The 16,502-nt window shown below is 36.1% G+C and overlaps 1 protein-coding gene across 2 annotated transcripts in view; it reads left to right on the plus strand.

Moving 5' to 3' along the window:
* The window catches only part of ankrd45 (ankyrin repeat domain 45), a 115,009-nt gene that overhangs the window by 74,932 nt on the left and 23,575 nt on the right, over nucleotides 1-16,502 (plus strand). For both annotated transcript variants that reach the window (XM_087239456.1, XM_087239457.1), the window contains 2 exons: nucleotides 12,832-12,884; nucleotides 14,925-15,049. In XM_087239456.1, coding sequence (XP_087095582.1) covers nucleotides 14,941-15,049 — 109 coding nt within the window. In that variant the 5' untranslated portion in view covers nucleotides 12,832-12,884; nucleotides 14,925-14,940. The remainder of the gene's footprint in view (nucleotides 1-12,831; nucleotides 12,885-14,924; nucleotides 15,050-16,502) is intronic.

Below are 16,502 nucleotides of genomic sequence, written 5' to 3' on the forward strand. Positions count from 1 at the left end.
ACAATATACAGAAACACTGACAGACAGTATACTAGACCAATACAAAGTATATATCAGAAAACAATATATACTAAAACACAGTATATACTAGAATACAATAAATGTTTACATAAAATATACAGTTGAAACCAAGTTTAGATACACTCTAAAAAAGGAACATAACTATTTTAAACCATAAACTAAACTAAACCATACTAAATGTTTACTATTTCAGGTCGGTTAGGATTACCTAAATGATTTACATTTGCTAAATTGGTATTTTTTTAGCTTTACTTTTAAGCTGTATAACTTTGGTCAGATGTTTTGGGTATCCTTCCAGAACCTTCACACAATAGTTTGAAGGAAATGTGGCCCATTCCTCCTGACAGTATTGGTATAACTGAGTTAGATTTGTTGGCTGTCTTGCTCGGACAAGCTTTTTCAACTCTGCCCACAAATTTTCTATTGGATTGATATTAGGGCTTTGTGATGGCCACTCCAAAACATTTACTCTGTTGTCCTTTTAACTAATTTAAAAGGACATTAAGCACATTTTAACTAATTTGGCAGTATGCTTGGGGGTCATGTTCTGTTTGGAAGACCCATATGCGGCCAAGTTTTAATTTCCTGGCTGATGACTTGAGATGTTGCTTCAGTATTTCTACATAATGTTCTTTCTTCATAATGCCATCTATACTGTGAAGTAGACCAGCCCCTCCTGCAGCAAAACAGCCCCACAACATGATGCTGTCGCCCCCATACTTCACAGTTGGGATGGTGTTCCTAGGCTTGTAAGCTTTCCCTTTTGTCCTCCAAATGTAACACTGGTCATAATGGTCAAACAGTTCAATCTTAGTTCCATCAGAACACAGGACATGTCTCCAAAAAAGTTTTTTTTCCAGTGTAATTTAACAAACTGTACTTTGGCTTTTTTGTTGATTCTGGCTTGTTGATTTTTCCATGTTGTCACATAAGGAAGCAGTGTTTTTGAGGTTTTCCTTAAATACTATTCTACAGTTGTGCCTCCAATTAACTCAAATGTTGTCAATTAGCCAATCAGAAACGTCCACAACCTTGACACCATCATCTAAGCTTTTTCAGAGGCATAATAATCTTATTGTATGTAAACTTTTCAAGAAAAGTTATTACAATTTCTCAAAAAATATATCATTATTCTGCTATTAAGCATAACATAATTAAATTTGTTAATCCTATCTTACCTAAAAGAGAAAAAGTTGAGTCACATTAACATCTGACTTTTTTTAAATGGTTATGTGCTTTTTTTATAGTGTATATAAACTTCTGGTTTCAACTGTATGTGAGACAGAGACTGGCAAAAAGACAGGCCGAAAATATTTATAAGATAGAACCAGACAGACTCATAGACAGACAGACAGAAAGTATGATATAGAGAATGACAGAAAGACAGTATATAGATAAATTACACATTGTGTATAATTAAAGACAGATATACAATGCATGCTAGAAGATAAAGACACACTGACAGACAGACAGTAGACTAGACAGACAGTATACACACTAGACAAAGAGTCAGTTTAGTATATATGACACAGAGACTACCAGAAAGACAGACAGAAAGTAAACACTAGACAGGGATACTGATAGACAAACAGAAATATGCATGAGACATGGATAAATAAAGACAGACAGAAAGCATATACAAGACATTGATAGACAGACACACACTAAAGTAAACAGATAGATGAAATGGACATAAAATCAGAAGTTGCTTGTGGCAGCTAGTCATTTCTGAGCTCACACTGTATAAACAATAGGCATTAACATGCTCAAGGCTGTCTGTGTTCTGCCAGGCTGTAGCCGGAAGTGACTCTTTAAGGTGTGGAGAAGCCGAGAGAGCAGAAGGGGAGGGAAGGTGCTCAAGGAGCTGTAGGCGGTTGTGAAACGCCAGGAGAACACTTGCCGTGACGCAAAGACGGCTGACTACTGTCACAGGCAGGATCTGCTCAGCTCGCAGAGGAAACCCCGCTCTGGGATATCAATGTCTAGCATGCGTGGGTGTTGTGCTCCTCGCGGTTGCCATGGAAAACAAAGATGAGCTGACTGCTGCTGAGTTCCTGTTCACACATGCAGCTCGTATACATGCGCAGGCATCATAAATAGCAGCTTTATCTTTACTGTACCTGAAGGGAGTGTCAGTTTTCTGTATTCATGTGCGTTTTACTGCACTGTATTGTGTGAGTGATGATCGGCAATCGTTTATGTCTCTGAGATGGAGACTTTGACAAGGTGTGGTAAAAGTCATTTAATCTCGAGTGTTTATAAAGTTCCTGGGGCTCCGGTGACACTGATAAGAGTGAAAAACAAACATATGAGCAGATAACATGTGGTTTTAAAAGATGCCGTACACACACTTGCTTTAATCAGCTTGCTTTCATTGCTGTCATTACACCTTTGATTTTACTTAGTCATAAGTTTTAGATGCAATGGAAAAAATGAGGAGACCACGTGAAAATTCTGTTGCTCTGGATTTATAATAGTTCAAGTGTGTGTGGTTTTTTTATGCTATAAGCTACTTATGACATTTCTTTATGAAAATGTTTTCGTTTAGTCCATGTTTTGGGTTAAAAAGCATAAAAATGTGTGTATTTGTGTTTTTAGGCAGCACATTCCCAGAGTTTCAACTTCAGAAGAGATAAAAATTCAATATTTGATGGAATAATCAAAAAATGTATTCTCAGCAAATAAAATACATTTGCTATTCTGACCAGCTGCCATACTGTTTATAAATAGCTATTTTTATTTAAAATTGGGAAGAAACGCAGTCAAAGTCACTTTGAGGCAAGCAAAAAGCTTAGAATGACCTAGAGGCAACACTCAATAAAACAATCCATTGCAACTGCAGCGCCCAACAACAGCCCAGCAATTCAGTCGTTTTGGAGTGAAAGTGATCGGCCGTCTATTGATCTTATTGCTGTTGCGATGGCAAGCAGCTGCTTTGTTTTTTATTTATTTATTTAAAAAGCTCATTAATGCTGAGATACAACCTTAAAGACGACAATACAACACTTACTATCACAATCACCAGCTCTTTTAATAGTCTATTTTATGAACTTATAATATGCTGTTGTTCTATAGGAAATTTTATTCCAAAATGGCTGCTGTCGCATCTAGTGGATGTTTCCCAAATCGCACTATAAGTGTCGCCTCTTGGTGATTCTATGCTCTTTGAGGCATGTCATTTCACTCAGCGGCCATCTTTGAAACGACTATGCTTGGGCATTTTGTCTGAATAGGAAAACATCAAATTCTCTAAAACTGCTTGCCAAGCTTACAATTAAATTTCATATATAATCACCAATAAATATAAACAACAACTGTCCCTTCAGTTTTATTTCTAAAAGTCTAAATCACACAACATCTGCAGAAACTCCTCTGGAGCTTCTCCTCCAGAGTATCATCAGTCTATAGCAATCGATGATAGGCTCCTGTACTAGAAGAAGGGCTTTTTTCACCATATAGCAATCGATGGTTGGCCCTTGTAGTAGTAGGCGGGGCTTTATTCACCATATCAAAGAGCATAGAATCACCAAGAGGCGACACTCTAATGCGATTTGGGAAACAGCCACTAGATGCTGCAAGTGTCATGCAGCAGACATTTTGGAGCGTAAATTCCAGTAGAACAACAGCATATTATAAGTCTTGTGTATTCTACTGTATAGTCTTTAACGCAGTACATAGAAGGATCAGTTATTGAAAACATACCAACATACACATGACAAGTAATAAAATGTCCATGAATGTATGTCAAAACAATGTGATTGCACTGATTATGTGCATAAATACTTTGCAATGTGTGCATTGAGATTGTGTGCATTATTTGTTTCTGCACCATATACTGCTGCAGAAATGAATCATGCACACAATCTCTATGCATGTACTGCATGTTCTTACTTTATAACTCCTTGGGATGTCCCGATCAGGTTTTTTTGCCCCCGAGGCTGAGTTATTTGATTTTGAGTATCTATCGATACCAAAACCCGATCCAATTCTTCTGTAATACATTAAAAAAAAGAGGAAGACTAAAGAAACAGGTCCAGGAGGTTAACAAACAGAGCACTTATATGAGGTAGCTTGAACAATTAAGCAATAAGTAACATTTTTTTTCACTTTTGGACTTTAGTGCAACAGTAAATATAACAAAATCTTATTTAAAAACAAATAGCACCTCAAATTAAAATACCTAGCAGGCAATGCCAAGTTTGCATATCCTACAGTTTGCTATGACAATGTTGTCGTCATCAACTTTAAAATACCTTCAGACCGCAGGCATACTACGCTTTCCGCTTCTAGCTGCTTCCGTGTTCTACTTTGCCAACAGTTAACCAAAAGCATCTCTGCAACAAAGTGATATCATGCCGCTTGTGTTGCTGTTTCTGTGTGAAGTCAATGGGCCCTATTATACACTCAGCGCAATGTGGCGCAAGGCGTGACGCAATGTTGTTTGCTAGTTTCAGCTTGATGCAAGTGTTGTTTTGACGTGTTGCACCATGCTGTTTAAATAGCAAATGCATTTGCGCTCATATGTGTGACCATAGACGTTCTGGTCTAAAAATGAGCCGTGTTAAGGTGCATTGCTGGCCCGTTGCTATTTTGAGAATCTAAAATAGACTGCACAATAGACCAGCTATGAGGAGGTCTAAAGTCTAGCGCAGAGCGCATCAGTTGTCTGCCTCGCATAAACACTGCTTAAAACACACAGCAGTTACAGCAATACGCAAATATCTTTACAAGTGAAAAAAGAATTAAAGGATTCAATTGTACAAAAATGATTATTTACTACATAAATATAAAAAACAACTGCCTTTATGCCTTTTATTATTTATTTATTTAAATAAATAATATTTATTTATGTATTTATTTAAATGCCTTTATTTATTAGGATTTATTATATGCATATTTATATTAGTTTTTAAAAACAAGCTTAGATTTGTCCACTTGTCAGGTTTTTGACCATATGGGTCTTAGCATGTGTATTTGGATATAACTAGCAAATGCACTATGGCGCGACGCAACTGACTCTTAAAGGGAATGGGAGATGAGACTCTGATTGGTTTATTCTAAAAACACACCTATAAGAATAAGCTCAACCCTGTTAGACCATGCGCCGCGGTGCAAAGTGGATTTTTCTGTTCTTAAAATAGTAAAAGTGGATTCTCACACACCCTTAATGCTTTTGCACCCTGCGTTTTGGACTTTGCGCCAAGATCATTAAAATAGAGCCCAAGGTAATCTGACCCTATTTCACATCATGTGATCCGATCTGGACATCCCTTATAACTCCTATACGTAATTACATTCCCCAACAATCAAAACATTTCTAATGAGATGCTGGTTTGCTTTATCCAGCCAAAAAGCATAGCTAGTGTATAACCTTCTATACAGCAATGGGATGTTTAGCCATTCTGTATTTTACTGTGATGGTCCACAGAATGACAGGACTGTTTTGAAGCTAAACAAGCACTGGAATTAATAATTTACTAAATTACTGTCATTGTTTTTCTTTGCCATCTGATGTATCTAATGTAGTCATCCTGGTTTTCTTTACATTCTGTATGTTTGAATAGTTTGAATGTGCAGTCAAATGTACTGTGTTTCAAGAGTTCACACTTAGCTGATGATTTACAAAAGCTCGTTTGGCATGCTGTCCCGGGAGAGAGCCCCGAGCTCAAGGGCTCCTCGAGCCCGGGGCTTCCTCCCGTTGGCAGAGCAAGAGGGGAGCCTGAGCTCGGTGGATCTCAGAACTCCCCTGCCGCTGTAGCTAAGGGAACGCAAGGGATTAGACAAGCTTGATTGTTATGCATGTTGAATGTCTTTGGATGGTGGGAGGAAATCGGAGAACCCGGGGAAAACCCACGCGGACACGGGGAGGATATACAAACTCCTCACAGAAACACCCATAGGTCCTGTGGAACCAGGGCCGGCAGTGTTCTTGCTGTGTGGCTCACAGTGCTAACCACTAGGCCGCCGTGCCGCCCAATCACAGGTAAAGGAGGAGAATAGGGGAGGAGGGGGGTTTCTTCCAAACGAAGATAAAGTGAACTGAAAACTGTGGCTATTTATAGTAGCTTAGGGCTCATATGATTGGAAGATAGTGATTAGCAAATGTGAGACTGGCCGTGATAAATCATAAGCACGTGATCCTCTCGAAATTAGTTTATAAATAAACTTCTTATTTACTGCATATAGTAGTTTAAAAGGATCTGACTGCAAACAGACAAGTGAAATCAGCTGCAGGTGCCAGTGCGTTTTTAAATGCTCAGTGTGATAAACCAAGATCATCCAACTGTGCTGCATAAATTACATGAATGATGACAGTTTTGGTGTATTTGAGTTGAGTAATTTATTTGTAATTTGTATCATATTTGAATTATGAAACAAAAAGATTGAAGGACATTGCTATTGGCCTGAGAATGCCTAGACAGAATGCTTGAAGTTGTTTTAAAAGCTTAAAGTTTGAAGGTTTCAAGCTATGCATGTTTTCATTTTAAAATGCTAGGCAATGGTTGTTAAGGTTTTTGGTAAGGTAGCTAACTGATAAGTGTGTTCTGGGTGGTTGCTATGAGGTTGTTAGGGCTTGTTAAGTGGTTGCTTGGTACTTATCGTGTTGTGGTCACTATATTGTATTCAGGGTGGTTTCTATGATGCAGGTATTGCTGATCATTTCTGTGGGGGTTGTTAGAGTGTTTTTTTGTGGAGTTACTCAGGTTCTTCAGTGTGTTTATTAGGATGTTGCTGTGTGGTTGTTAGGATATTCTGTGAGGTTGTTAAGGTTTGCTCTGCAGTTTCTACTGTATTTCTCATTGGTACTCTGGATGGTTGTTATAGTGTTAAGCAGTTGCTAGTACTACACTATGAAGACAATATGATGAAAACAGACCTGAGATATTTTGCATTCTTTCTGAATCTTCAGTCCCTGTTTATTGTAACTGTGAGCCGTTCTTTTAAACTGTTTCGGGACTTCACCTACCTAAAAGTTTTCTGATATCGGATGACACATAACTGCACAAACATTGATATCAGACTGATGGTTTTGATAAGGATAATGCACTTGCTGTGTGCTCTCTTTGTTATGATTGCAGTGCAACCTTGCCATTGCTATTATTTCACTCAGATTCTTATCTTGAGCTAATCTCCGGTTTATTGTTAATTCTGGACCGGATAAACCAGGGCAAAGTGTTATTCAATGAGTTACTTCTGTGTTTGTTGGGTAACCTTGTAACCTTATTCAAGGTAATTAATTCAGTCTACAAATTATTGTGCTTTAGATTTTTGACAATTTCATACTTGACAGAAGAACAAACATGACGTACATCAAAATGTGTTGATCTTGACCTAAAACCACACATGACACTCCTCTTGGGGCGTCTAAAATATCCTGTGGTTGTGGCTAGTGTTGCAAACATGCAGAAAAAGGTGTGCATCTTAAATATATGTGTAAAAACTGACAATAGGTCTGACCAAACTGCGTCAAGTGGCTGTTTTGTTTTGTTCATGTAACTGTGACAATTCTCAAGAGATTTATGCCGCATTTATGTAATCACCCAGTTTTTTTCTGAGTACTGAGGCAGGATCCTCTGTATGTAGAGCAAGTCAACAAATAACAAGCAGACCACAGCTGACACATTTTGAGGGTTTAGGCTTAACGGCTTGATGATTTGTTAGCAATTTTAAATAAAGTGTTTTAGGAATGAACTGACACTCTCAAACATAAAGGTTCTTTAAAAGAGCTCTTCTCTAAAATGTTTTAGGAATCCAAAATTGTTGGGAACTTTAATTCCATTACTTTGAAAAACCCAGTTTTGGTGCCTTTGTTTGGGGTCACGGAACACCAAAACACATTTTTTGAGATGTTGACAGTCATATATATGTCCCACTCACGTTTCTAAAAACACTGTAAGGACACACATTTCATAACAAAGTGAAAATTGGTTGGTTTTGTGTAATTTCGAGCAAATTTGTTCTTCCAGTTTTAAAATAAATTTTAAAATCACCTCACGGCAATTAGATTCTTGTGTAAATTCCATCATGTAGACTAGATGTCTGTACCAGCGAATACAATGAGTGTTAAGTAACGTATTTGAGCTTTCAGCATTAATTCACGAGAAAGACTTGGTTCGAACCAATCAGAATGCTCTGTTGTGAATGAGGTGCAACTTTGCATGATAGCTTTGAAGACTTTTTCATGTTACAGTGTTTAGACGGCAGAGGGACACCATTATGTGTTGCCAACCGTACTTAAAACAAGTGGAAGAAAAAGAATTGTTTGGAGACATGGGTCGGCAATGTTGCATTCATAAATGTGGTGCAACAAAGGTCTTATTTTCAATTCCCTGCTATGATAGCTCAGCTGGACTCACGTGTGGATTACAGTGCTCTGCTAACATGCGACAAAAATAAATTTGTAAGGAACATTTTTTTACACTCAAATATTATGGAAGACTCCCAAAAAGTTAGAATATAGGACAAGCACAATCAGGACAAGCACATGTTTTAATGGCTTGCTGCCTGCCACAGATAATCAGCCACCCAGGAAGCAGAGCTGCCTGTCAGACTACAAAAAAAGGAAAGAGAGAAGAAGAAAACAACTGTATGTCCTCAACTCATGTTAGGAACACTAACCTAAAAACAATAGCAGCCCACAAACTCCCAAATGGAGAGGAAGACTTTTGCCAATATCTGAGAGTTTATTGAGCTTGTTATTGTACCCTAGAGGCTAATGTTCTGTGAGGGAAACTGTTTGGGCCTTTAATTGAGCAGTGTGGCTGAGCTCTGTAATAAAGGGGTAGTTAGGAGAGGAACAGGCGTTTAAATTGGCCATTGTTAAATCTTTAGAAATGTCTACACTCATTTTTCTGAATAATCAATCCTCATATTATAATATTTCTTTTACTAATTGGTTTATAAAAGTAGATATAAGGAAGAGAATCATATCATGAGCCAGGCACTCAACTTGAATTAAAAATTCTACTGTATCCTATATATGTACAACAACTCAGTAACCATAGTTAACTATAAACATAATTACATATCCATACATCTTAAATAATTAAAGGTTTTGCTTTCTTTTTGTCGTTTATTTTATAATTATTTCGTTAATTTTAATTTATTGACCTGCAATTTCATCAGACTTCCAATGTCACGTTCACATGCACATGTTTTAGTTCAGTTTGGTTTGATGAAGGCTTTATCTGAAATCACCCCGATTTCACTATTCTCCACATTAGTCCCCTAATATAGTCCACCTAAAGGAGTAAATGAAAACAAGTGAGTGAATTTGAGTTGTTTTAGTATTTTGATTTCTGTCAGGTATACAAATGTTAATTTAACAATTAAACAATATTTTTTTGTAAGCTTACACCTATAATATTATCATTATATGTATTCAACATAGGCTCATTTTGAAAACGTAGCCCTATATAGATTTAGATTTATGTTGAATTATGTTATGTTGCGAATTATGTTGCCAGAAGTACGTATGTCTGCTTTTCGTCTTTAAAATGAACGTTAAGAATGGCATGACGCCATTCCTTTTTGCACTTACCAGCTGACTGCTTACCTCCCTGTGTACAGTTTTCCTGCTGTTACCAGTTTGCTCAGTACCTCACCATGTACATCGGCAGACTTGAGACGCAGAGAGCAGTTGACACAGCGATGAGGTTCGAGTCCGGCGAAGATCGGTTCCAGAAAGCAGATAAGACCTAAACAGAAGCCAAAAAATAAAATAAACAAGTAAATAACAGGGGAAGAATGTGGTAAAATTTGAAAATTTGGTAAAAATCAGGCGGGCTTTCCTTTTTCTGGATTGCTTTTTTAAACTGTTGGGGTGAGTGAAGTGGGTGGGAGGGTCAATCTGAGCTTTTAAAAAAACAGTATTTGTTAGGTTTAAGGAAGGAGGAGGGTGGGTCAGTCAATCGGTCAGTCAGTCAGTCAGTCATTCAGGCAATCAGTCAGTCAAAAGTGGCCTCTGGATTGCACGATTGGCATTTGTGAGAGAAATTTGAAATCTCATAAAGCGTACACAGCAGCCTCTTGTGGATTCGCGAAAACAAAAACGACTAAAAAATGTACCTCCTGGGACGTATTTGGCGCTCTCCAGAAACGTATATAGCGGGACGGTTTAAAAATAAGCCTTTATTTTTGAACACCACTACAAATGGCTGCACCATCAAATACTGCATTATTTAAGGGTATGGGCGGCAATTTTGGATACAACTCTAGTTTTCTGTCTTTTGTAGTCTACTGTCATTTCAGTTTATCAGTTTCACCTGTCTATTGTTTAGTCAATTAGCAGTCTCTCGATTTAAGCTTCTTTGGTTTGTTCAGTTCTTGATTAGGTCTTGATTGTCTTCCTGAGTGTGTTTATGTTATGTGTTTGGATGTGAGTATATATTGGACTTATTAAATAACTATTGTACTTTGTCTTTCATTTTCTATCCTGTATTTCCTGCTTTGACCATGACATTACTATTTAAATTATATGGTTTGGAATGTTTTTTGAAGCACCACATTATGTATGAGTGTATTAAATCTCTAAAAGAACACTCCATTTAAAAAAATAAATAAATAAAATAGGCTAATTTTACTAGACCTCTGGAGGACTAGTGCCTAATTTGTGAATTGCTAGTACCCAGAACAGATCAGGGTAACGGATCCAGCATATTACTCGAGGATATAGAGGTGCCGTGCAAGAGAGTGGAAGTCGGGGGGGAACAAAAGTGAAGAGCGGGGGTGAGAGAGAGTGGGGCCATGGATGATGGACGGTGGTTGCGGACGAAAGTGAAGAGCGGGTGGATTTGTCGCAGACGAAAGTGGAAAGGGGTTGGGTAGTTGAGAAGTAAGAGTGAACAGCGGAGGGCAGTTGAGGATGGAGATCAGTAAAACAAGGTGATCAGATTTCAGAGGTTCCGGATCTGGCATGTTCCGGCACAAATTATACCCTGCCCCTAGAGGTAAAGAGTTGAATTGTACTATTTTTGAATCCATTCAGGCAATCTCTCAGTCTGGCACTTTTAGCTTAGCAAAGATCATTGAATTGGATTAGACCATTAGCATTTCACTCAAAAATAACCAAAGATTTTGGATTATTTTAATCATTTAAAGCTGGACTCTTCTCTACTTACATTGTGTACTAAGACATGGTAAAAAGTTGCTATTTTCTAAGCCAGGAATGTGGCAAGGAACTAAACTTCTATTCTGGCATAATAATTAAGGAACTTTGCTTCCATATCATTACTGCAGCAGGTGCAATGATATTATGCAGAGTGAATGGCACACAATCCCTGTGCAAGTCTTGGAAGCAACCCAGCTGGGGACTATTTTCGGGTGCTGCAAAATATCGGTATATAATATTGAAATATGACTATTTAAAAGAAAAGTGGAGTGTTGCTGTAAAATAACTCAAAACATTTCTGAAAGCCCAGACAGTTTGATTTATCAACATCTCTACATCGGAAATGAATTTTTTTCACTTAGCCAAAAAGTGTTTTCCACTTGACCCAGGATGCTTTTTAGTCAGATATGCAGATGCAGATGCTTAGAGTGAAAAATAAACAGAAGAAAAGGAAACAGATTAGCCTAACCACAAACACCTCTTGCACAAGCAAAAGCACATGCAAACCAAGCTGCTCCATAAACAACTCTCCACAGCTTTAATAAATAGTCACCACCCACCATCACATGAGCAGACCTCGCCATTTTATGTCCATTATACACACATATAGGAGCCAAAGCTGCAACTACATTAGAAACCACAATTTGAAGATCACATTTGCATCATTCTGAAGATCTTGTTTAAGAATAGTTCAACAAATAATGATAATTTGCTGTTAAAGGGATAGTTCACCCAAAAAAAAAGAAATTTGCTGTTAATTAAAGTTAGATAAATGATATGAATGACAGCTTGTCACCATTTACTCACGCTTCCCTTGTTCCAAAACCAGTTGAGTTTCCTTATGTTAAACACCAATAAATAAATTAATTAATGAATATTATATTCCGGCCACTTTATTAGGTACACCTTACTAGTACCAGGTTGGACCCACTTTTGCCTTCAGGACTGCCTTAATCCTTCATGGCATAGATTCAACAAAGTACTGTAAATATTCCTCAGAGATTTTGGTCCATATTGATATGATAGCATCACGCAGTTGCTGCAGATTTGCCGGCTGCACATTTATGATGCGATTCTCCCGTTCTATCATCAGAGGTGTTCTATTGGATTGAGTTATGGTGACTGTAGAGGCCATTTGAGTACAGTGAACTCATTGTCATTTTCAAGAAACCAGTCTGAGATGATTCGTGCTTTATGACATGGGGCATTATCCTATATTAAAGAAGGTTGAAAACTGGTAGCCTTTGATTCCCTTAGTATTCTTTAGACTAGGTTTAGACTTCCCCTTAGTGTTTAGACCAGGGGTGACCAACCCTGTTCCTGGAGATCTACCTTCCTGCAGATTTCAGTTGCAACCCATATCATACACACCTGCCTGTAATTATCAAGTGCTGTTCAGGTCCTAATTAATTGGCTCAGGTGTGTTTGATCAGGGTTGGATCTGAACTTTGCAGGAAGGTAGATCTCCAGGAACAGGGTTGATCACCCCTGGTTTAGACAAATGGGTGCTGTTCAGTAGTATTAGGGCACCTTTGATGAAAGGGTTTCAACCACTACAAATGTTGACTACTCTACTGTATGTTTGTCAGTGCATAATGATTTCCAACATTCTTCAAAATATCTCTTTGAGTGTTCAGTAAATAAAAAATCCTCACAACCATCATTTTGTTTGAACGATCTTTTTAATTCACTTACTACAGGTCATTCATTGCTGATATAGAAGGCCCTAGGAATGAGATTGGATGGCCTGACGGTAAGCAAACCAAACTAAATTCTTCATTTTAAGTGAACTGTTTCTTTAAATTTCTGAATTTGGTGATGAAGACAGAGTCAGCTGGGCACTTTTCTCTGCAGGATATTATTATAATGTACGTCAAGTGAGGCAGAACTCAGCACCACACAATAGAGCTGAGCGTCATGCAGAAATTGCAGCACTGACGACAATCAATGGCTCTCAGTTGTCTTAAGTTCTGCTTTTGTGTAAATGCCCAAAGCCATTTCTATATTCGCTCATTGAATCGTCATTGGAAGGCTATGAGTGTCATGTAAAGAGTTTCACATGACCTTAATAGACAAATCAGCCTTCAAGGTCATTGATAAAGTTGTTTTTGATATATTTCTTTGATGCATGTTGATAAGTGAGTCAGTCTCATTACCCTGTCAGTATGTAAAGGTTATAGGTGAAAATCGAGATGAGGATTCAATTCGTAAGAAGTGTGCATTTGCTGAGATCTCCACTGTTGCTGTGCAAGAAGCTGTTAACTGTGTGCTGCTCCAGAGGGACTGTCCCTGCACTCATCCATGTGCGTCATTTTGGTTAAAAAAGAGTCTGCTAAACAGCAGGGAAATGCAGCAAAACATATAGCATTCTGTTATCATCCCTGACAACAAATGTAATTTCAAGCTCTAAATCACCTTGCATTAGCATGTGTGAAAAGCTGACAGTAAACGGAAGATGTTCTTAACACATTGCTGCTAAAAGGCATGTCTAAAAGGTATATTTTAATGCATGTGTGGATGCAAATGGTTGAATAAGTGCAAAATCAAAAAGAGCTTGAATTTCAGACTGTTCAGAATTAACTATTTAATTAATTAGTGGTTCCGCTTTGGCTTTAACTGAATGTACTAAATCTTGTCATAAATAAAATACAATTTAAAAAAGTAATAAAATAAAATGTTGATTATTAAAAATATGGTAGTGTATAACTTTTAAAACTGTTATAAAATATAATAAAGAAAAAGTCAAATTAAATAACATACAATTTACAATAATAATTTGAATTAAATACTTATTAAATAGTATAATAATAATTATTATATAATTGTAATTTTTTTATAATTCATGTCTTATTTTATTAATATTTTATTAAATACATCTTAGTATATTTAATCTTGTCATAAATAAAATACAATTTAAAAGTAAAAAAAATATTTAAAAATGTTAATTATTAAAATTATGAATAAAATATAATTGAAAAACGATCATGGAACTGTATAAATTTTAAAACTGAAAAATAATAATAATAATACCTTACATATAAGTAAAAATAATTAGCATACAATTTACAAAAAAATACTTTTAATATTTATTATATAGTATATTAATATGTATTATTTAATTGTATTTTTTTTTATAATTCATGTCTTATTTTTTGTATTTTATTAAATACATTTTACTGTATTAAATCTGGTCATAAATTAAATACAATTTAAAAGTTAAAAATTAAATAAAAAATGTTAATTATTAAAAATATGAATAATATATAATAAAAATAATCATGCAGTTTATAACTTTTAAAATTGTTATTAAAATAATAATAATAAAAATAGTAATAATAAAAGAAAAAATCATTTACATACAATTTACAAAAATTATTTACATTAAATATTTATGATATAGTATATTAATATTTAATATATAATTTTACTTTTTTATAATGTCTTATTTTATTAACATTTTATTAAATACATTTTAGGGTTACAAGATTTGGCATGGAAAGTCGTTTGGCATGGGAAAATAAAGTAAAATTAAATCAAATAAGTTAGGCCTATGTATATCCATCAAAGAAAATGTAAAAGTCAATATAAAATAGCTAAAATTAATATTAAAATAAAACAACATTTAAAAATGAGTCAATTCTAATAAAGAGACTTTAAAAAATAAATATCAAATTTAATAAGTGATCAAACAGAGCAAAAAAAGTACAACATGTACCAGAATGTGCCTGAACAAAAGGATAGCTGATTGCAAAACCCTCCTTCCTCCTTAATGTTCTCTCTCCCCTTCTGGCAGAGCTCAATGAAGCAATATGTTTGAGATATGGGGCACTGGAGCTCACCCAAACAGACATCAAGGTGATGAATCTGTGCCCATTGCAGCTGGACTGCAGCACTGCCTCATGGCAGTCCATGAAACAGGTAAAAGAAATTAGTTTCTGTATTACCAAAATCTTCTTGTGTATTATCATCATGACACCCATTATACAAGTACATAGATGCTAACAAAAAAACTATGACATGATGTTACTTAAATATCATGACTGCATGTTTCTCAACAAGAAACTCACCTCACCTTCAAAAGCATAATATAATGAGACCACAGGTGTACACCTCACCAAAACACACGACAGATTTCAGTGGAAAGAACTGTCTGTCTGTCAACCGTGTTACTCTGAACACAAAACCCATTTATAGATGCATCCTGTGGAAACGTGTCTCACCATAGACACCTGTGTTTGTGACACACAATGTTTGTTTACAGGCCCTTCTGCAATCAGAACAATTTGTGCATTGTTGTTTCCTTGCGTTGGATTGTTTCTATGCAGTGTGGCTCTTTTCTGATATGTCAGCTTCCTGTTGACTTTTGTGGTTAACATACACACTGCAAAGTGAGATCATCATCATTCAAGACTAAAATAGCTGAACTGTTTTTCCGACCACTTTCTTTTCCATCCAGAAGGTCACATGGTATGAACTTGTGAAGGTTGCAGACATGTTAAGTCTGGTGACAACGACTAACATGAATAGTAACTGCTCTAACTAACTGCAGATGGATTTACTTTTTAACTGTGATGCTTTACGTTGTGCAACACTAGTATATAAAATGTTAAAGTATAGTTCACTAAAAAAATTAAATTTCCTAACCATTTACACACATTCAAGTTGTTCTAAACTTTTATTAACAATTGTGTATTGTTCATATTTAAACCCAGGTTCATTCTGAAAACCTACCTCTACATTTCTGGAGAGCACGTTATCTCAAATTTCTCTTGTGAGTGCCATTCGTGCCTGCTGTTCTCACTTAAATCCACTAGAGACTGCTGTTGATTGACTGATTGATTGATTGACTGATCAACTGACCCATGCTCCTCCTTCCCTAAACCCAACCAATAGTGTTTTCAAAAGCACAGATTAATCTACTGTGAAAATGTAAGTTAATTAGGTAATTTTGATGCAAAAATTTTTTTAATCAACCTCAGTCCTGATCAAATCTACTTAATGTTTTTGCCAAGTTCATGATGTCACTGATTTGTGGAAGAAAAAGAAAACACAAATTGACTTATTTTCAATATAAAAGGTAATTGTGGATGGATAGATTTTTACCTGTTATCAGAGTCCTAGACATGGGAAAGATTAGTAACAACATTGGCTTTGATGGATTGTTAGTTTTTGTGCAGAATCAGATAACAAAATGTTCTCCCTTATTTACTGTTCATGCTTGTTTTTACCCCATTGACCTTCATTTTAGCAGTGTCATTGTAATGGAAGTCAATGGGGGCAAAAACAGCCACAAACATAACAAAATGGTAGTGCATTTACCCACAGTGTATTGTCTTTAACGTTTTTTTTTTTAGTTTTAGGTAAACTATAT

This window comes from Danio rerio, chromosome 2 (assembly GCF_052040795.2).
Source record: "Danio rerio strain M-AB ecotype USA chromosome 2, GRCz13ab, whole genome shotgun sequence".
NCBI classification, from domain to species: Eukaryota; Metazoa; Chordata; class Actinopteri; order Cypriniformes; family Danionidae; genus Danio; species Danio rerio.